This window comes from Salmo salar, chromosome ssa14, assembly GCF_905237065.1.
Source record: "Salmo salar chromosome ssa14, Ssal_v3.1, whole genome shotgun sequence".
Lineage (NCBI taxonomy): Eukaryota > Metazoa > Chordata > Actinopteri > Salmoniformes > Salmonidae > Salmo > Salmo salar.
Window position 1 is genome coordinate 95038001 of NC_059455.1, and position 20781 is coordinate 95058781.

The window sequence follows — 20781 nt, forward strand, 5'->3', positions numbered from 1 at the left end:
AGGCAATCCCGTGTGGCTCAGTTGGTAGAGCATGGTGTTTGCAACGCCAGGGTTGTGGGTTTGATTCCCACGTGGGACCAGTACGGGGAAAAAAATGTATGAAATGTATGCATTCACTACTGTAAGTCGCTCTGGATAAGAGTGTCTGCTAAATGACTAAAATGTAAAATGCAATCGTCAAGGTAGGTAGGCGTCAGTAAACTAGTGGTGGGGCAATGGTACCGGGCGGCAGGCAGGGTCAGGGTAAGGCAGAGGTCGGTAATCCAGAGGGGGGGCAAAGGTACAGGTCGGCAGGCAGGTTCAGGGGCAGGCAGAGTGGTCAGGCAGGCGGGCTCGGAGTCAGGACAGGCAAGGGTCAAAACCAGGAGGGCGAGGAAAGAGAGACTGGAAAAAACAGGAGCTGAGACCCAAAATGTTGGTTGACTTGAACAAACAAGACGAACTGGCAACAGAGAACACGGGGAAGATGGGTGACACCTGGAGGGGGGTGGAGACAATCACAAAGACAGGTGAAACAGATCAGAGTGGGATTTCATGACTAGAAGCTCAAAAAAAAGATGAAAATGCAGTCATTTTTTGGGGGTAAATTGAAATTGTCTGTCAAATGTTAGCAACATCTTTGCAGGATGTGTGGGGGATATGGTCACTAATGTAATCAGGAAGAGAGGCCTAATTTAACACAGTAAATGAATCAGGCTTGAGCCATGTTTCAGTCAGGCCAATCACATCACAATTATGATCAGTGGCTGTGACTGCCTTGGAAGTGAGGCATCTAACATTAAGTAAACCTATTTTGAGATGTGAGAGATCACAATCTCTTTCAATAATAACAGGAATGGAGGAGGTCTCTATTCCAATGAGATTGCTAAGGCGAACACTGCCATGTATAGTTTTGCTCAACCTAGATTGAGGCACAGATACGGTCTCAATGGGGATAGCTGAGCAGACTACACTGACTGTGCTAGTGGCAGACTCCACTAAGCTGGCAGGCTGGCTAACAGCCTGCTGCCTGGCCTGCACCCTATATAATTTTGGAGCTAGGGGAGTTAGAGCCCTGTCTATGTTCGTAGATAAGATGAGAGCACCCCTCCAGCTAGGATGGAGTCCATCACTCCTCATCAGGCCAGGCTTGGTCCTGTTTATGGGTGAGTCCCAGAAAGAGGGCCAATTATCTACAAATGATATATTTTGGGAGGGGCAGAAAACTGTTTTCAACCAGCGATTTGAGTTGTGAGACTCTGCTGTAGAGCTCATCACTCCCCCTAACTGGGAGGTGGCCAGAGACAATTACTCGATGCCGACAGACTGTTTAATCCTAACAGGTCTTCCCTGTGGCTCAGTTGGTAGAGCATGGTGTTTGCAACGCCAGCGTGGTGTGTGCAACGTCAGGGTTGTGGGTTCGATTCCCACGGGGGGCCAGTGTATGCATTCACTACTGTAAGTTGCTCTGGATAAGAGCGTCTACTAAAATGTAAAAAAATGTAACATCGTTGGCACTCACATTGATAACAATATCCCAATATCTAAGCTTGCCAGTTTTAGCCTTAGCTAGCACCCTCTTCAGATTAGCCTTTACGTCGGTAGCCCTGCCCCCAGGTAAACAGTGTATGATCGCTGGATGATTTATTTTTTAAGTCTAATACTGTGGGTAATGGAGTCGCCAATGACAAGGGTTTTCAATTTGTCAGAGCTAATGGTGGGAGGCTTCGGCGGCTCAGACCCCTTAACGGGTGGAGGAGAAACCTGAGAAGGCTCGGCCTCTGACTCCGACTCGTTGTTTAATAGGGAGAACCCGTTGAAAGTTTCTGTCGGCTGAATGAGTGACACCAGTTGAGCATGCCAAAAGCATTTCTTTCCAGAAGCCATAAGAAAATTGTCCGGCTGCGGGGACCGTGCGAGGGGATTTATATTACTATCTGTACTTACACAGACGCTGTTTCATCCTTTCCTACACTTAAATTACCCTCGCCTAACGATTGCGTCTGAAGCTGGGCTTGCAGCACAGCTATCCTCGCCGTAAGGCGATCGTTCTCCTATATATTATGAGTACAGCGACTGCAATTAGAAGGCATAGCGTTAATGTTACTACTTAGCTTTTTCGGCTAGTGGAGGTCCTGTAGAACCATGTTCAGATAAAGCGTCCGTAGTAAAAAAGTTTAATGAAAAAAGTTGTGTGAGGAAAAAAAAAACGAAGACGTTGGTAAATGTGTTAAATGCATATATTTCAAACGGTTATTAAATGTAAAAATCAAATAGTTTGGCAGGTAGCAACAACCAGCAGAGCAGCACAGGACAACATTACGCTAAAAGTTTCAAGAAAATAACAACATTTATATGATATTTATATGATATTTCTAAATATGATATTATGATGTTAAAATAGTAGAATGGAAGAATGATGGAGGGGGGGGGGGTAAATAGGCAAATAACTATAGGAGTGAACCGCACGGTCTGAGCAGTTGGTAGAGCATGGTGTTTGCAACGCCAGGGTTGTGGGTTCGATTCCCACAGGGGGACCAGTACGGAGAAAAAAAAATGTATGAAATGTATGCATTCACTACTGTAAGTCGCTCTGGATAAGAGCGTCTGCTAAATTACTAAAATGTAAAAAAAAAAAATATATATATATATAGATTATATTTACATTGGTGTTTCTGACCCCCTGGTTGACCTTTACTTGTGGCATCCGGTCAGGAGTTTAGGAAGTGCAGCTCAGTTTCCACCTCATTTTGTGGGCAGTGGCCACATATCCTGTCTTCTCTTGAGAGCCAGGTCTGTCTATAGCGACTTCTCTCAATAGCAAGGCTATGCTCACTAAGTCTGTACATAGTCAAAGATTTCCTTAATTTTGTATTAGTCACAGTGGTCAGGTATTCTGCCACTGTGTACTCTCAGTTTAGGGCCAAATAGAATTCTAGTTTGCTCTGTTTTTTGGTTGAGTCTTTCCAATGTGTCAAGTAATTATGGTTGGGTCTAATTGTGTTGCTGTCCTGGGGCTCTGTGGGGTCTGTTTGTGTTTGTGAACAGAGCCCCAGGACCAGCTTGCTTAGGGGACTCTTCTCCAGGTTAATTTCTCTGTAGGTGATGGCTTTGTTATGGAAGGTTTGGGAATCGCTTTTCTGGTTTTTGATAATTAGTGGGTATCAGCCTAATTCTGCTCTGCTCTAATTCTGCTCTGCATTCTGCTCTGGACCTTTTTTTGGACACCATTACTGAGATTCACTGTCAGGGCCCAGGTCTGACAGAATCTGTGCAGAAGATCTAGGTGCTGCTGTAGACCCTCCTGGGGATAGAAGCAACAGATCATCTCCAAACAGTAGACATTTGATTTCCGAGCCCGCTAGAGTGAGTCCTTGTGCTACATACTGTTCTAGTGCCATAGCCAATTCATTGATACAAATGTTGAAGAGAGTGGGGCTCATGCTGTTCCCCTTACACCACTATTGCAAGGAAAATATTTCTCTCTCTCTCTCTCTCTCTCTCTCTCTGTCTCTCTCTCTCTCTCTCCTTTTTGTGGTTTGAATCAGTCTCCTTCTCTCTATGGTAAAAGTTGAATAATAAGTTGTCAGCCACTCCCTAATTTACTCAAACACTAAGCTGAGGGTGTAGCAGCCATGTTTACCTAGCTAGTGCACTCAGTATGGGCAGTACATCCCTCCCCTCTTGTGCCAACCAAGCTGAGTAAGTCTTATTAAAGACCCACCTTTCCTGAGTGCAGTTGAGTATTTTTTTTACCAAAGGGTAGAAACCCACTGGGAACGAGAGGCGGTTGTGACAAGAGCCAGGGGCCTGTTGAAGGCTGAACTGAACTTATACTACAAATTCTAATTCTACAACTTGTACATCCGCTATGAACTGGGCGTTTTTGCAGGGCCTGCTTAGCGGGGTCAATAAGTACTCCACGGCGTTCGGTCGTATCTGGCTCTCCGTCGTCTTCATCTTCAGACTCATGGTCTTCGTCGTGGCTGCGGAGAAAGTGTGGGGTGACGAGCAGAAAGACTTTGACTGCAACACCCGCCAACCTGGCTGCCACAACGTCTGTTACGACCACTTCTTCCCTGTCTCCCACAGCCGGCTCTGGGCACTCCAACTCATCTTCGTCACCTGTCCCTCGCTCCTGGTCGTCCTCCATGTTGCGTACAGAGATGAACGAGAGCGGAAACACTGTCTGAAGCACGGTGAGGGATGCACCCGTCTGTATGACAATACGGGGAAGAAGCGCGGCGGCCTGTGGTGGACCTACCTCTTCAGTCTGCTATTTAAGATGGCGGTGGACGGCGTGTTCATCTTTCTGTTGTTTTACATCTACGAGGCGTACTTCTTCCCGCTGGTGGTGAAGTGCTCAGAGGACCCCTGTCCCAACGAGGTGGACTGCTTTATTGCCAGGTATTGCTATTATTATTACTATTATTACAAACAGAGCACACTTTGCACTGATCATTGCCATGACCCTGCATGACCCTGACCATCAGGAGAATCTCTTGAGCGCTAAAGTATCACAAATGCTGCACTTGTTGAGGTGATGAACGGCGTGAGCTAAACCAGTATGTGATTACAATGCTTTGTTATTTTTGAACAACCATGTACTGTTTCACGAAGCTCATCTTTTATTGTCTGCTCCCCAGGCCAACAGAGAAGCGAGTGTTCACGGTCTTCATGGTGGTGATAAGCTTGGTGTGTATACTCTTGACCCTGTGTGAGATCCTCTACCTGCTGGGGAAGAAGTGCAAAGAGTGTATTGGCGGTGGAGGACCCCGTGCCATCAGGGAGAGACCCCAGTTCACCATGCCAGCTACCATACCCCTGACAGAGAAAGATACCTCTGTGTTCAAGCAGTCTGAACTAAAGAAGATGAATATGGCTGATGGGGATAGAGGAGTGGATAAGAGAGAGAGCCCTGCTCCGGGTTACAGTGTGACCGTCTCTTAAGAGTGTTATCTTTAATTCTGGTCCTGGAGACGCCATAACTTGTTCAGGCTTTCCGTTCAAGCCCAGTATTAATACCTGATTAGATGCATCTAATCAAGGCATTGATGATTAGTTGATCAGTTGTTTTATGCTAGTAAGTCTAGTAGTAGTTGGTATATAGTACTGGTCTGGAAGAAAAGCCTATGGAAAGACTACAACATTTTGTTATGTCTGTGTCAAGGCAAGGGCCACATATACTGTTCAGTGTGAGTATGAAGATATGGGTCTGGTACTCCAAAATGTTGTTTACAAAGTCACTGCCAAAATGGGAAAATATTTTGTACATGTTTAGTCATGATTAATTCGAGAATGACATGCCATCTGTTTTTTTGTAAGCAGTTTTTATTTCATGAAATGTACATTATTTCTAGTCTTGTTCAGTTATTGATAAGTGTAATATAATTTCAAGTCTGATGATTGTAGTTTGCTTGTAATTTGAAATAAAACCATATTTTATTATGATCTATTATATATATTTTTTGTTGTATTTTCTATAAATATAAATGTTTCTTCAATTTCAACTAAAATATCATGATGATTTTCAACTTAATAAGTAAAGTCCATTGAGCACAAAGCTGATAGTAAATCGGATTGGATCAAGGACTCTTATTCATTCCATCAACCATTTATAGGCCGTTTTACAGTACATATAGCATGCTAGCACAACAGGAGGAGCAACAGTACTACACTTTCAGTGCTTTACACAATGTCATTAAATGGATCACATATTTTAACCGTTATTTAAGTCGGTTAAGAACAAATTCTTATTTTACAATGACGGCCTAGGAACAGTGGGTTAACTGCCTTGTTCAGGGGCAGAACGACAGATTTTTACCATGTCAGCTCAGGGATTCGATATAGCAACCTTTCGGTTACTGGCCCAATGCTAGCTATCTACTAGGCTACCTGCCACCCCAACAGTCTCACAGATAAGTTATCATATGTGGTGTATACATTTTGAATGAAGTTTGTTCAAGAGTCCCTCAAAACATTCACATGAACCTTAAAGTAACAAAGTTAATTCCTTGTGGCATGCAGCTTGCAAAACACCTGATGAGATTTTTTTGCAATGAAAGAGAACCACAAAGTGACACACCTTAATAGTGAAATGAATTAAATAGTAGTTTATTCTACAGGTTGGCAGTAGTAGGTTGGGAGTGGTCAGTAAGCAGGGGTGATAGACCATACTATCTACATTAAAATGACCCCTCCTAAATGATCTGATCACAGTCACATCCGGCATGACTAAAAGCCCCATCAGCCTGGGCAGCAGGACCAGCTGTACAGCTGTGTGATGTGGTAGTGAGAGGTGACACCTTCTATAGATGAATGAGCCGTCTAGTCTAGATAAAGAGTGTCTGCTAAATGATGTGGTGGTAAGGTGTGATGTGGTAGTGAGAGGTGACACCTTCTATAGATGAATGAGCCGTCTAGTCTAGATAAAGAGTGTCTGCTAAATGACTCAAAATATACATGTACATTTGCTGAATGGGCATGAACACCAATGTTCAGTGTTTGAGTATCTAGAAGAATGAAGCAACAACAAATACTACAGACACAGTCACCGTATCAATTCTCTGTGAGACTGGAGTGTCCTATGTCCACATCCCGATACCTCTGTACCATAGTTCCATCTCTCCGGGCAAATAAAGGATCAGCGTTTTTTTATCTCGGAATCTGTGGCAGTGCCGGATAAATGAGGGTGACTAAGCAGACATGGAGTGGTACCAAACCATACTCGTCATCTGTTTGGGCCTGGGGTGTTACCGATACCAGAGTCACCTGGTGGGAACACTTAGTCACCATGACAACTCCGATGTTGATTTTAACAAGGGTATTGCATCACTAACTGGCCAGTGGAGAGAAGAAGAAGAAGAAGAAGAAGACCCACAGCACTGATTCCAAAGCTTGACCACACCTCCTGAGTGTGGCTAAATCATCATGTCCAGACTTACAGTAGTGGTGCAGCCATTTTGTTCAGCCCTGCCATTCAATAGTCAAATCAGACTGAGGCAAAGTTGAACAGAGAGACGGACAAGCTTTGAACAGAGAGACGGACAAGCTTAAATGGATTGGGCATCAGCCTAGTGATCCGAAACAACTGTAAGTATGACTTGACTAATAATCCATCTGTAATAGTGATACGAATTACTTTTGCCTCAAAATGATGTGTATTCAGCAACAGGTAACTATCACATACTCTACCTGTTTTGGAATATAATTCCACTGTTTTCATAAGAAATTACTTTGCTCAAGATGTTCTCCTATGAAATCCCGCAACAACAAAATGTGATTTTGTGAGCGTTAGACTCTTGATGGAAGGCAAACAGTGTTTTGATCAAATATTAAAGCCGCATTTCTTCAAAGAACCCCACGCCTTTAAGCAAACAGCTTCAGAAGGTGAAGAGAGAGTCGCAGGGAGATTTGGATGAAAAGTTGGATCAGAGTAAAAAAAAAAAAGGCTGTGAACAGATCTTTCAAAAGAAAAATACTTTTAACACCCAAAAGAAAATGTATTTCTATGTAAAATTGAAGAGTTGTATTATATGTTGTTCAGCTGGTAGATGTTTCCTGTTGTTTATAGCTTTATTACCTAGCATTCTGTAGCCTTCCAGTAGGGCAGGCGATGGCAATGCCAGTGTTAGGTGATGCCAAAGGGGTCTGGAACTTGATTTTAATTAGTTCCCTTTCCCTGAAATGGAGGATGGACTGGCTCAATACATACCCTGGTTGTTTAACCGTTATTCATACACTTATTAATTAATCACTTTCTCTTCTTCCTCCAGCTTCACACAGCCGGGTGAAAGTTCAACGGTGACAGAAGGGGATCCCACTCCGATCTCACCATGGACTGGAAGACCTTCGAGGCGCTGCTTAGCGGGGTCAATAAATACTCTACCGCGTTTGGACGTATCTGGCTCGCGGTGGTCTTCGTGTTTCGCGTCATGGTCTTTGTCGTGGCCGCAGAACGCGTCTGGAGTGAGGACCAGAAAGACTTTGACTGCAACACTCGCCAACCCGGCTGCGCCAATGCCTGTTACGACCACTTCTTTCCTGTCTCCCACACCAGGATCTGGGCACTCCAGCTCATCTTCGTCACCTGTCCCACCTTCATGGTCGTGATGCACGTGGCGTACCGCGAGGAACGCGAACGCAAGTACCGCATCACACATGGTGAAAACGCCCGTCTCTACGACAACACAGGACAGAAGCACGGAGGACTCTGGTGGACATATCTCCTCAGCCTCTTCTTCAAAACGGCCATCGAGGTGGCGTTCCTCTACCTCCTGCATCTCATCTACAACAACTTTGACCTGCCGCGCCGCGTCATTTGCGACCTTTGGCCTTGTCCTAACCAGGTGGATTGCTACATCGGCCGGCCCACGGAGAAGAGGGTGTTTACCTACTTCATGGTAGGGGCGTCGGCTGTGTGTATAGTGCTCAACGTGTGTGAGATCTTTTACCTGATAGCCATCCGGTTGCTGAGGATCAGTCATCGGGGAAGCCTCCATACCTCCCCCAACATTAGATGCTCTGAGCTGGACTGTGATGGGTGTCAGGCGCTGGCGGAGACAGCAGAGTACCAGGAGTGCAATGAGGCCAACTTAGCCATGGAGAAGAAAAGTACATCTATATTTTGAGTCAGACAATGAAACTTTTTACAATTTAACTTTTATTAGATGACAAATCTTTATTGACTAAATGTTGTCAACTAAAATCAGAGTTTTATCAATACATTTATTTTAGTCAAATGTAATTGTTATGGCCACCACCTCACCCTCCCTTACGGACACGCCTCTGTGAGGGTGAAAGACTGACGGACGTTAACAGTTTTTGAAAGTGATTTGACAGGTCGTGTTCCTCTGCTCAGACTTTGCTGACGAATACCAGAGTTTACAACACATGGTCGGTATTTTACATGTTAGCTAAGCGCATCTTATGCTAATCTGGTGTCCGACTGCACAGTCGATGTAACGTCTGAGGAAGGAAACGCAACACTCTGCTCATCTGATCTGGTCCCCTGCTTTTTTCTGTATTGTTTTAACTTTTTATATTTACAGTTAATTTAATATTATCTTAATTCGTTTTTTCCTTAATAATTTCAAGTTTCCTTACAGTGAAATGCAGGGCAGTGTACAGACCTTTCATTCATGTCTTGAACTTCATAACATAGACTACTAACTGCCTCTCTAGCGAACATTTTAAATATTTTCAGCATAGGCCTGTTTATCTCTGCAACAACACACTCACTCATTACAAATTGTAAGCAAGCTAATTACAGTGCCTCCAAAAGACACGATTGACATCTGAAAAAAGGGTAGGCTATCAGCTGGTTTTTATTTAAGAAAATGTCCCCTTTATTTATCTAGGCAAGTCAGTTAAGAACATATTCTTATTTACAACGAAGACACTGGGCCAAATGTGCGACGCCCTGTGGGACTCCCAATCACAGCCAGTTGTGATACAGCCACGGTGTCTGTATTGACGCCTCTAGCACTGAGACGCACTGCCTTAGACCGCTGCGCCACTACGGAGCTGATCTTTGATGTTGATGATTGATGGATATCTACTATTCACCTAGCCCAATTTTTTTTTTTTTTTTTTACTGATTGTGATTCATCTTCAATGCGATTAAATAATAACTTTAGAATATAGCCTAATATTTATAATCTTCAAACTAATGATATATGGCTGGCTGGTAAGAGGCTTGTGTGGATATTGTAGTATATGGTGGTTAGCTAGAGTGTAGACTACCTGTGTTCAGTGCTTCATTTGTAAATCTGAAGGTGCCATAACAAAAAGTGAGGGGGGGGGACCTAGGGAGTTCTGAGGTACCCGAACACGTGAAAAAAAGCCCCCTTTATAATAAAGTATTGCTTATCATCACCTTTATAATAAAGTATTGCATATCATCACCTTCATAATAAAGTACTGCAAATCATCACCTTTATAATAAAGTGTTGCATATCATCACCTTTATAATAAAGTATTGCATATCATCGCCTTTATAATAAAGTATTGCATATCATCACCTTCATAATAAAGTACTGCAAATCATCACCTTTATAATAAAGTATTGCATATCATCACCTTTATAATAAAGTATTGCATATCATCACATTTATAATAAAGTATTCCATATCATCACCTTTATAATAAAGTATTGCATGCATATCATCACCTTTATAATAAAGTATTGCATGTCATCACCTTTATAATAAAGTATTGCATATCATCACATTTATAATAAAGTATTCCATATCATCACCTTTATAATAAAGTATTCCAAGCATATCATCACCTTTATAATAAAGTATTGCATGTCATCACCTTTATAATAAAGTATTGCATGTCATCACCTTTATAATAAAGTATTGCATATCATCACCTTTATAATAAAGTATTGCATATCATCACCTTTATAATAAAGTATTGCATGTCATCACCTTTATAATAAAGTATTCCAAGCATATCATCACCTTTATAATAAAGTATTGCATATCATCACCTTTATAATAAAGTATTGCATATCATCACCTTTATAATAAAGTATTGCATATCATCACCTTTATAATAAAGTATTGCATGCATATCTGTCACGTCCTGACCCTAGTAAGAGGTCATTTTCTATAGTAGAGTTGGTCAGGGCGTGACAGGGGGTGTTTTGGATATTTCTATGTTTTCTATTTCTATGTATTAGTTCTAGTTTTTCTATTTCTATGTTGGGGTTGTTTGGGTTAATCTCCAATTGGAGGCAGCTGATCCTCGTTGTAGGGGTTTTTCTTCCTGGGTTTTTGTGGGTAGTTGTTTTCTGTTTAGTGTATATCGCCTGACGGAACTGGTTTCAGTCGTTTTGTTGTTTTGTTTAAGTATATTAATTAAAAGTAAATATGAGCACTCTACACGCTGCGCCTTGGTCCCCTTTAGACGACCCGCGTTACAATATCATCACATTTATAATAAAGTATTGCATATCATCACCTTCATAATAAAATATTGCATATCATCACCTTTATAATAAAGTATTCCATTCATAGCATCACCTTTATAATAAAGTATTGAATATCATCACCTTTATAATAAGTATTGCCTATCATCACATGTATAATAAAGTATTGCATAGCATCACCTTTATAATAAAGTATTGCATATCATCACCTTTATAATAAAGTATTGCATATCATCACCTTTATAATAAGTATTGCATATCATCACATGTATAATAAAGTATTGCATATCATCACCTTTATAATAAAGTATTTCATGCATATCATCACATTTATAATAAAGTATTGCATATCATTACCTTTATAATAAAGTATTGCATATCATCACCTTTATAATAAAGTATTGCATATCATCACCTTTATAATAAAGTATTGCATATCATCACCTTTATAATAAAGTATTGCATATCATCACCTTTATAATAAAGTATTGCATATCATCACCTTTAAAATAAAGTATTCCATTCATATCATCACCTTTAAAATAAAGTATTCCATGCATATCATCACCTTAATAATTAAGTATTGCATATCATCACCTTTATAATAAAGTATTGCATATCATCACCTTTATAATAAAGTATTGCATTTCATCACCTTTATAATAAAGTATTGCATATCATCACCTTTATAATATAGTATTCCATGCGTATCATCACCTTTATAATATAGTATTGCATTTCATCACCTTTATAATAAAGTATTGCATATCATCACCTTTATAATAAAGTATTGCATTTCATCACCTTTATAATAAAGTATTGCATATCATCACCTTTATAATAAAGTATTGCATATCATCACCTTTATAATAAAGTATTGCATTTCATCACCTTTATAATAAAGTATTGCATATCATCACCTTTATAATAAAGTATTCCATTCGTATCATCACCTTTATAATATAGTATTGCATATCATCACCTTTATAATAAAGTATTGCATATCATCACCTTTATAATAAAGTATTGCATATCATCACCTTTATAATAAAGTATTGCATTTCATCACCTTTATAATAAAGTATTGCATATCATCACCTTTATAATAAAGTATTGCATATCATCACCTTTATAATAAAGTATTGCATAGCATCACCTTTATAATATAGTATTCCATGCGTATCATCACCTTTATAATATAGTATTTCATGCGTATCATCACATTTGCGCAGTGGCCGTTGATCAGTCGAGAGGTGCTTACAGAAGTTGCACACATGTATTTTAGATTTTTTTTTGTTGTGAACCTTTATTTAAATATGGAGAACACATGGGGAACATTTTTAGTAACCTAGGGTCTGGGAAAAATGTGGCCTTTTTTAAGCCCATTTCTTGCAGCTATACGTCCTTTTACATGACTTGAGACTTTATAGCAGAATATTTTTTAATACCGCACAAATGATCTAAGATGAATAGAAACGTAACTAATCTTGAATCCATCAATAGCCTAGACCAGGGGTGGGCAAACTATTTGGCTCGAGGGCCACATCGGGATTTTGAAATTCAATTTTGGGGGGGAACAATTGTTTGTAAAAATCAATTTGTGGGGGCCTCCCGAGTGGTGCAACGGTCTAGGCACTGTATCGCAGTGCTCGAGGCGTCACTACAGACCCAGGTTCGATCCTAGGCTGTGTCACAGCTGGCCGTGACTGAGAGACCCATGAGGCGGCGCACAATTGGTGGCACAAATTTCCTTGTCCCATCTCGCTCTAGCGACTCCTGGGGCAGGCTGGGTGCATACACGGTCATCAGGTGTATGGTGTTTCCTCTGACACATTGATGCGGCTGGCTTCCGGGTTAAGTGGGCATTGTGTCAAGAAGCAGTGCAGCTTGGCAGGGTTGTGTTTCGGAGGACACACAGCTCTTGACCTTCGCCTCTCCCGAGTCTGTACGGGAGTTGCAGCGATGGGACAAGACTGTAACTACCAATTGGATACCATGAAATTGGGGAGAAATAAGGGCTTAAAAAATATATTTATTTTCATTTTTAATGTCTCGTGGGCCAGATTGAAGTGCCCGGCCGTACTTTGCCCCCCCCCTTGGCCTAGACCTAGGTGTGTGGAGAAACACATTGTACAGTATGAGGAGAAAGTTATAGTCATAAACAAGTTTTCCAGTTTCACTGACTCACTCAATGTCGATGGCCAATGCGCTTGTGCCAAAAGCCTATCTACAATGTTCGCTCAATAGACCTATTAGGAAGTTGATCTAATATGTAGGTAGCCTACAGCAGACAGATTATAGTCTTCTCTTTTCAGCAGGAGCCATTTGCTTTCCAACCTGTATTTGAAATATTGTGTAAGAGCCTGTTTTGTCTGCATGCTGTTCACTGGCAGACGGTAGGCAATGACTTGTTATTGGGCTACACACACGATCCACAGCTAGGCAATTTTTTAAAAGAAAGAATAGGCCTGCTCCTAGTGTAGTAGGCTATTCTGCAACCTGGACTCAGGGGTAGACGTAACATAGTAAATGTAAATCTGTAAATCTGGAACACTCCAATTAGTATGATGTAATAATTTGTGGATTTGCATCATACATTTAATATGATATGTTACGAATTGCAATTTGTTGTGACGTAACATTAGCTAGGTTAGGGTTAGGGTTAAGGTTAGGGTTAAGGTCAGGAGTTAAGTTAAAGGGTTAGGGGAATGGTTGCTAATTAGCTAAAATGCTTAAGTTGTCTGTGATGAGATGTTTTTCCAGCACCCTTCCCGTGATTCTATAAGAAAATAAATGAGGAAGTGCTGCTGCGTATAGGCTATCAGCCAGTGGTGTAGTGGACGGTATACACCGATACCCAGTTTTTTTTTTCAGTGAGGATTGCATATACGCATTTCTTAATTCACATAATGCGTATCAAAGTAGTGTAATGGAACTATATGCCGTATCAATTAATAAGGCTGATGGAACGGATCAGAATGTTTAGCTTAAAATGTTGATTAACTAATATTTCTTCACACTTCAGGCTCGGCAACACGGTTAGTAGCGCGAATGTTCAAAAAAAAACTATTTGTGGAAAAACACTGTTCTAACACTGTTCTAAGTTGGAAACATCCATTAGACATTTTGAAAGAAGGGGAGAATTAAAGATGCAACAACTATCAAATCAAATCAAATGTATTTATATAAAGCCCTTCTTACATCAGCTGATGTCACAAAGTGCTGTACAGAAACCCAGCCTAAAACCCCCAAACAGCAAGCAATGCAAGAGTAGAAGCACGGTGTCTAGGAAAAACTCCCTAGAAAGGCCAGAAGCTAGGAAAAACCTAGAGAGGAACCAGGGTATGATGGGTGGCCAGTCCTCTTCTGGCTGTGCCGGGTGGAGATTATAACAGAACATGGCCAATCATGGGTTGCTATGCTAATATGACTAGGATAATGCCTTTGGCTGCTAGACAATGAAATAAAGTTGAAAGAAAACTAATATCACTACTCCTCCTCAATGCTTTACGGTGGGAAATACACATGCAGAGACCATGCGTTCACCTACACCTCGTCTCACAAAGATACAGGAGGTTGGAACCCAAAATGTCCAAATTGGACTCCAGACCAAAGGACAAATTTCCACCTCTGAACAGTTGATGTTGAGATGTGTCTGTTACTTGAACTCTGTGAAGCATTTATTTGGGCTGCAATTTCTGAGGCTGTTAACTCTATTGAACTTATCCTCTGCAGCAGAGGTAACTCTGGGTCTTCCATTCCTGGTACGGTCCTCATGAGAGCCAGTTTCAAAGTTCAAAGTTCTTGAAATGTTCCATATTGACTGGCCTTCATGTCTTAAACTAATGATGTACTGTCATTTGTCTTTGCTTATTTGAGCTGTTCTTGCCATAATATGGACTTGGTCTTTTACCAAATAGGGCTATCTTCTGTATACCACCCCCTACCTTGTCACAACACAGCTGATTGGCTCAAACTCACGAAGAAGGAAAGAAATTCCACAAATTAACTTTTAAAAAGGCACACCTTTTAATTTAAATCCATTCCAGGTGACTACCTCATGAAGCTGGTTGAGAGAATGCCAAGAATGTGCAAAGCTGTCATCAAGACATAGGGTGGCTATTTGAAGAATCTCAAATACAAAATATATTTTGATTTGTTTAACACTTTTTTGGTTACTACATGATTCCATATGTGTTATTTCATAGTTTTGGTTGTTTTCACTATTTTTCTACAATGTAGAAAATAGTAAAAATAAAGAAAAACCCTTGAATGAGTAGGTATTCTAAAATGTTTGACCGGTACTGTATATATATATATATATGTATATATATATGTATACCACCATCCAAAAGAGCACTTGGTGAGTGGGAGGGCAAAGGGGCAGGTGCTTGGACACAGCTAAACTCTATCTGAAACGTTATGTCGGCCTGGCTGTGTTGTATTTGCTTTTTTGATTGGTCCATCTCTCCACCTAGTGGCGACAAAGTACCATCATATCATTTCCTGTGAATAACTTTTTTTTTGGGGGGGGGGGGGCGGGAATAACTTTATATAAATATTGGAAAACTGCATTTTGACCATAGTTTGTGTCATTTGTATTATGTATTATGATTGAATTCATGTTGTTTTAAAATAAAATAGAAAATCACAACAAGTCACGTGTGTGTGTTTAAATTCCAGGGGGACCCGCCTATTTTTTTTTGTGTGTTTTTTTTTATATGTACTTGTGCGGTCGGGTCGGGACGGACTGACGGGGAACGTTCACCAGGAGGAGGGAAAGAGAAAACACATATAAAATCATCATATAGAAATCTATTAGATTGTCAAAATAACACAACATCTGGACAGATGATGACTTAAACGGGGGGGGGATTCAAATCACCAACAATGGCCAATACAGGTGAATATTGGACTTTAGTTCATAATCTGTTTAACCTTTTGACATGAGTGCTACAGTATTCTGATAGACAGGATACATCATAAAGTGAGTTCTTCAGTTCAGCCACTGAGCCATCCCGTTTCCAACAGGTTTCTGTTGGAACTGTTTTGACTGAAGAATGGGCTACAGGTGGGTTAAAGTCACTGTTAGATTGATCTTTATAAACCCATCTGATCCTATAGTGGCCAGTGGTTGAATTGGAAACGTGTCCTTTTGCAAAAGTTACAGAAATACACCGCACTTCATTATCTGACACATTGTGGTAACCTGAAAGAGAATAGACATTACACTTTGAATGTTTGATGATTAGAATTCCCTTAGTCAACACATGTTATATGACCAACATCTAATATATACTGACAGAAGGGCGTTTGTAAGGACCAGACCAGTACATCAGTTCTAGTCTATGTATCCATCACCCGCCAGGTCAGGAGGAACAAGATTTTACAGTTAGAACCTTGATCGGTGGGCTGTACCAACATATGTGGAGGGGAATGTGGATGTTGTGAAACACCGTTGTGGTTGTGTGAAGGGGGGTGGACACACGAATGGTATAGAGAGGTGATGGAGATGCCTAACGTCTAAACGTCAATAAGTACCCTGGTGAAATGGGTTGGTTCATTTTCAATTCATCTTCTGTAATGTTTTGCTTTTAATGATAGACAGTGAAAACTGAGTAGAAAATGTCTAAGGCTCAATGTACCTGTAATAATGCATGTAATAAATTAAAGTACATATCCTAAATACAACATCGAGCTGTCACTAAGCTTACATTATGATCGCTAAGCTTTTACATTATGATCGCTAAGCTTTTACATTATGATCACTAAGCTTACATTATGATCGCTAAGCTTTTACATTATGATCACTAAGCTTTTACATTATGATCACTAAGCTTTTACATTATGATCACTAAGCTTTTACATTATGATCACTAAGCTTACATTATGATCGCTAAGCTTTTACATTATGATCACTAAGCTTTTACATTATGATCACTAAGCTTTTACATTATGATCACTAAGCTTTTACATTATGATCACTAAGCTTTTACATTATGATGCATCAGCTTCACAGTGTTGAGATCAGTGTTGAGCCTATCATTATACCACACTGTCTGGATGTTGTCTGATTTTAGATGGCATGTCTCTGTTATACCACAATGTTTACCCAACATCATACATGAACTGGGTTCAAATAATATTTTACATCTTTCAAATAATTTAAGCGTTTGCTTTAGAATGGAATGGCCTGTCGGCTAAGTTTGCACTTTTGGGACTTTTCTATTAGTCCATTGCAAATGGCAAGCTCAATCAAGCACATCAACACTTCAATAAGTACCCTGTTAAAGAAAGTGGTGAAATGGGTTGGTTAATTTTCAATTAAAATTGCAAATGGCAAGCTCAATCAAGCACATCTTAAATATAAGACATTATTTCAAAAAGTATTTGAACCCAGGTCAGCTTCTCATACATGTGAAGCTTCTTGATGCAAAATCCTGTAGTGTAGAGAGACTCTGTTTGGATAGGACCAGAGATAGTACTAGACCCTAGAGATGTGTGTGTTCAGCAGGTAATCATTAATGCCCGTGACATCTCCACTGTGGTTTTAACCCTGGGACTGTGTGGAGCAGATCAATAGTAAATGGACCCTGAACATGGACTTGATGATACTGTCTCTCTCTTCTCTCTCTTCCTCCTTATGATGTTTACATTCTCTCCTGTATCTATGTCCTCTCTCGCTCTCTCTCACGCTCTCTCTCTCGCACTCTCTCTTTCTTGCGCTCTCTCTTTCTCGCTCTCTCGCTCTCTGTCTCTCTCTGTTTATCTCTCTCTGTCTCTGTTTGTCTCTCTCTCTCTCTCTCTGTCTCTCAATCTCTCTTTCTCTTTTCTTTCTCTCTCCTCTGCCTCCCCCTCCCTCTCTATAGGTAGGTGCTGTGCCAGTCTGGAGATGCCCAAGGCCCTGATGAAGATGGGCCTGAGTATGGTGCTTGTAGGACACGTCAACTTCCTGCTGGGGGCGCTAGTCCATGGGGCTGTGCTGCGACACATCAACCTGAACGCACGGACACGCACCGTGGCATACTCCATATCTAATGTAGTGGCACTCACTACCGGACTAGTGGTGAGACTGATATCTAATGTAGTGGCACTCACTACCGGACTAGTGGTGAGACTGAGATATAATGTAGTACTACTGGACTAGTGGTGAGACTGATATCTAATGTAGTGGCACTCACTACTGGACTAGTGGTGAGACTGAGATATAATGTAGTACTACTGGACTAGTGGTGAGACTGATATCTAATGTAGTACTACTGGACTAGTGGTGAGACTGAGATATAATGTAGTACTACTGGACTAGTGGTGAGACTGATATATAATGTAGTACTACTGGACTAGTGGTGAGACTGAGATATAATGTAGTACTACTGGACTAGTGGTGAGACTGATATCTAATGTAGTACTACTGGACTAGTGGTGAGACTGATATATAATGTAGTACTACTGGACTAGTGGTGAGACTGAGATATAATGTAGTACTACTGGACTAGCTGTAATATGTCCCTGTAGGGTGTTGTCTCATCCAGCTGTAATATGTCCCTGTAGGGTGTTGTCTCATCCAGCTGTAATATGTCCCTGTAGGGTGTTGTCTCATCCAGCTGTAATATGTCCCTGTAGGGTGTTGTCTCATCCAGCTGTAATATGTCCCTGTAGGGTGTTGTCTCATCCAGCTGTAATATGTCCCTGTAGGGTGTTGTCTCATCCAGCTGTAATATGTCTCTGTAGGGTGTTGTCTCATCCAGCTGTAATATGTCCCTGTAGGGTGTTGTAGGAATCCTTGCCATCATCCTGTCTAATAACTATCTCTGTAATGTGTCCCTGTAGGGTGTTGTTGTAGGAATCCTTGCCATCATCCTGTCTAATAACTATCTCTGTAATGTGTCCCTGTAGGGTGTTGTAGGAATGCTGGCCATCATCCTGTCTAATAACTATCTCTGTAATGTGTCCCTGTAGGGTGTTGTTGTAGGAATCCTTGCCATCATCCTGTCTAATAACTATCTCTGTAATGTGTCCCTGTAGGGTGTTGTAGGAATGCTGGCCATCATCCTGTCTAATAACTATCTCTGTAATGTGTCCCTGTAGGGTGTTGTTGTAGGAATCCTTGCCATCATCCTGTCTAAAAACAAGAAGAGCAGAGTGCTGGTGAGTTACTGATGTTTCATTATGTGTCTGTCTATTCACTGTAAGGTGATGTTACTGATGTTTACTCAATATGTACAGTTGAAGTCGGAAGTTTACATACACCTTAGCCAAATACATTTAAACTCAGTTTTTCACAATTCCTGACATTTAATCCTAGTAAAAATTCCCTGTTTTAGGTCAGTTAGGATCACCACTTTATTTTATGAATGTGAAATGTCAGAATAATAGTAGAGAGAATGATTTATTTCAGCTTTTATTTCTTTCATCACATTCCCAGTGGGTCAGAAGTTTACATACACTCAATTAGTATTTGGTAGCATTGCTTTTAAATTGTTTAACTTGCGTTAAACGTTTCGGGTAGCCTTCCACATGCTTCCCACAATAAGCTGGGTGAATTTTGGCCCATTCCTCCTGACAGAGCTGCTGTAACTGAGTCAGGTTTGTAGACCTCCTTTTTCAGTTCTGCCCACACATTTTCTATAGGATTGAGGTCAGGGCTTTGTGATGGCCACTCCAATACCTTGACTTTGTTGTCCTTAAGCCATTTTGCAACTACTTTGGAAGTATGCTTGGGGTCATTGTCCATTTGGAAGACCCATTTGCGACCAAGCTTTAACTTCCTGACTGATGTCTTGAGATGTTGCAATATATCCACATAATTTTCCTGCCTCATGATGCCATCTATTTTGTGAAGTGCACCGGTCCCTCCTGTAGCAAAGCACCCCCACAACATGATGCTGCCATCCCCGTGCTTCACGGTTGGGATGGTGTTCTTCGGCTTGCAAGCCTCCCCCTTTTTCCTCCAAAGATAACGATGGTCATTATGGCCAAACAGTTTTATTTTTGTTTCATCAGACCAGAGGACATTTCTCCAAAAAGTACAATCTTTGTCCCCATGTGCAGTTGCAAACCGTAGTCTGGCTTTTTTATGGCGGTTTTGGAGCAGTGGCTTCTTCCTTGCTGAGCGGCCTTTCAGGTTATGTCGATATAGGACTCGTTTTACTGTGGATATAGATACTTTTGTACCTGTTTCCTCCAGCATCTTTACAAGGTCCTTTGCTGTTGTTCTGGGATTGATTTACACTTTTTGCACCAAAGTATGTTCATCTCTAGGAGACAGAACGTGTCTCCTTCCTGAGCGGTATGACGACTGCGTGGTCCCATGGTGTTTATACTTGCGTACCATTATTTGTACAGATGAATGTGGTACCTTCAGGCGTTTGGATATTGCTCCAAAGGATGAACCAGACTTGTGGTCTACACATTTTTTTCTGAGGTCTTGGCTGATTTCTTTTGATTTTCCCATGATGTCAAGCAAGGAGGCACTGAGTTTGAAGGTATGCCTTGAAACACATCCACAGGTACACCTCCAATTGACTCAAATGATGTCAATTAGCCTATCAGAAGTTTCTAAAGCCATTACATCATTTTTTTGGAATTTTCCAAGCTGTTTAAAGGCACAGTCAACTTACTGTATGTAAACTTCTGATCCACTGGAATTGTGATACAGTGAATTATAAGTGAAGTAATCTGTCTGTAAATAATTGTTGGAAAAATTACTTGTGTCATGAACAAAGTAGATGTCCTAACCGACTTGCCAAACCTATAGTTTGTTTTAAACTAGTTTTAATGACTCCAACCTAAGTGTATGTAAACTTCAGACTTCAAATGTAGTGACACTGTAGTGACACTGAAGTTTCCCCATGTGGTTCACC

At 40.8% G+C, this 20781-nt stretch overlaps 3 protein-coding genes across 4 annotated transcripts in view; all 3 read left to right on the plus strand.

Moving 5' to 3' along the window:
- Positions 1-3702: 3702 nt before the first annotated feature.
- LOC106570708 (gap junction beta-4 protein) lies at positions 3703-5439 on the plus strand. The gene is made up of 2 exons (XM_014143183.2): positions 3703-4386; positions 4626-5439. Exons 1-2 carry the CDS (start codon positions 3851-3853, stop codon positions 4927-4929), a joined length of 840 nt encoding a protein of 279 aa, XP_013998658.1. The 5' UTR covers positions 3703-3850; the 3' UTR covers positions 4930-5439.
- Positions 5440-6826: 1387 nt separating this feature from the next.
- LOC106570709 (gap junction beta-3 protein) lies at positions 6827-9777 on the plus strand. Its single transcript, XM_014143184.2, has 2 exons — positions 6827-7071; positions 7755-9777. Exon 2 carries the CDS (start codon positions 7815-7817, stop codon positions 8607-8609), a length of 795 nt encoding a protein of 264 aa, XP_013998659.1. The 5' UTR covers positions 6827-7071; positions 7755-7814; the 3' UTR covers positions 8610-9777.
- Positions 9778-15689: 5912 nt separating this feature from the next.
- Positions 15690-20781, plus strand: part of LOC106570707 (uncharacterized) — a 9104-nt gene continuing 4012 nt past the window's right edge. The window contains exons 1-3 of one of the 2 annotated variants that reach the window (XM_045695060.1): positions 15690-15821; positions 17788-17984; positions 19007-19066. In XM_045695060.1, the coding sequence (XP_045551016.1) occupies positions 15809-15821; positions 17788-17984; positions 19007-19066 (270 nt within the window). In that variant the 5' untranslated portion in view covers positions 15690-15808. Of the gene's footprint in view, positions 15822-17547; positions 17985-19006; positions 19067-20781 lie in introns of those variants that run through there. The other variant, XM_014143182.2, reaches the window with a different exon arrangement.

Excerpts from the sequence above, each read along its gene's own strand:
- LOC106570709 (XM_014143184.2), top strand. The coding sequence starts at position 7,815 with ATGGACTGGAAGACCTTCGAGGCGCTGCTTAGCGGGGTCAATAAATAC.
- LOC106570708 (XM_014143183.2), top strand. The coding sequence starts at position 3,851 with ATGAACTGGGCGTTTTTGCAGGGCCTGCTTAGCGGGGTCAATAAGTAC. Across the intron at positions 4,387-4,625 it reads GTGGACTGCTTTATTGCCAG|GCCAACAGAGAAGCGAGTGT; the intron begins GTATTGCTATTA and ends TCTGCTCCCCAG.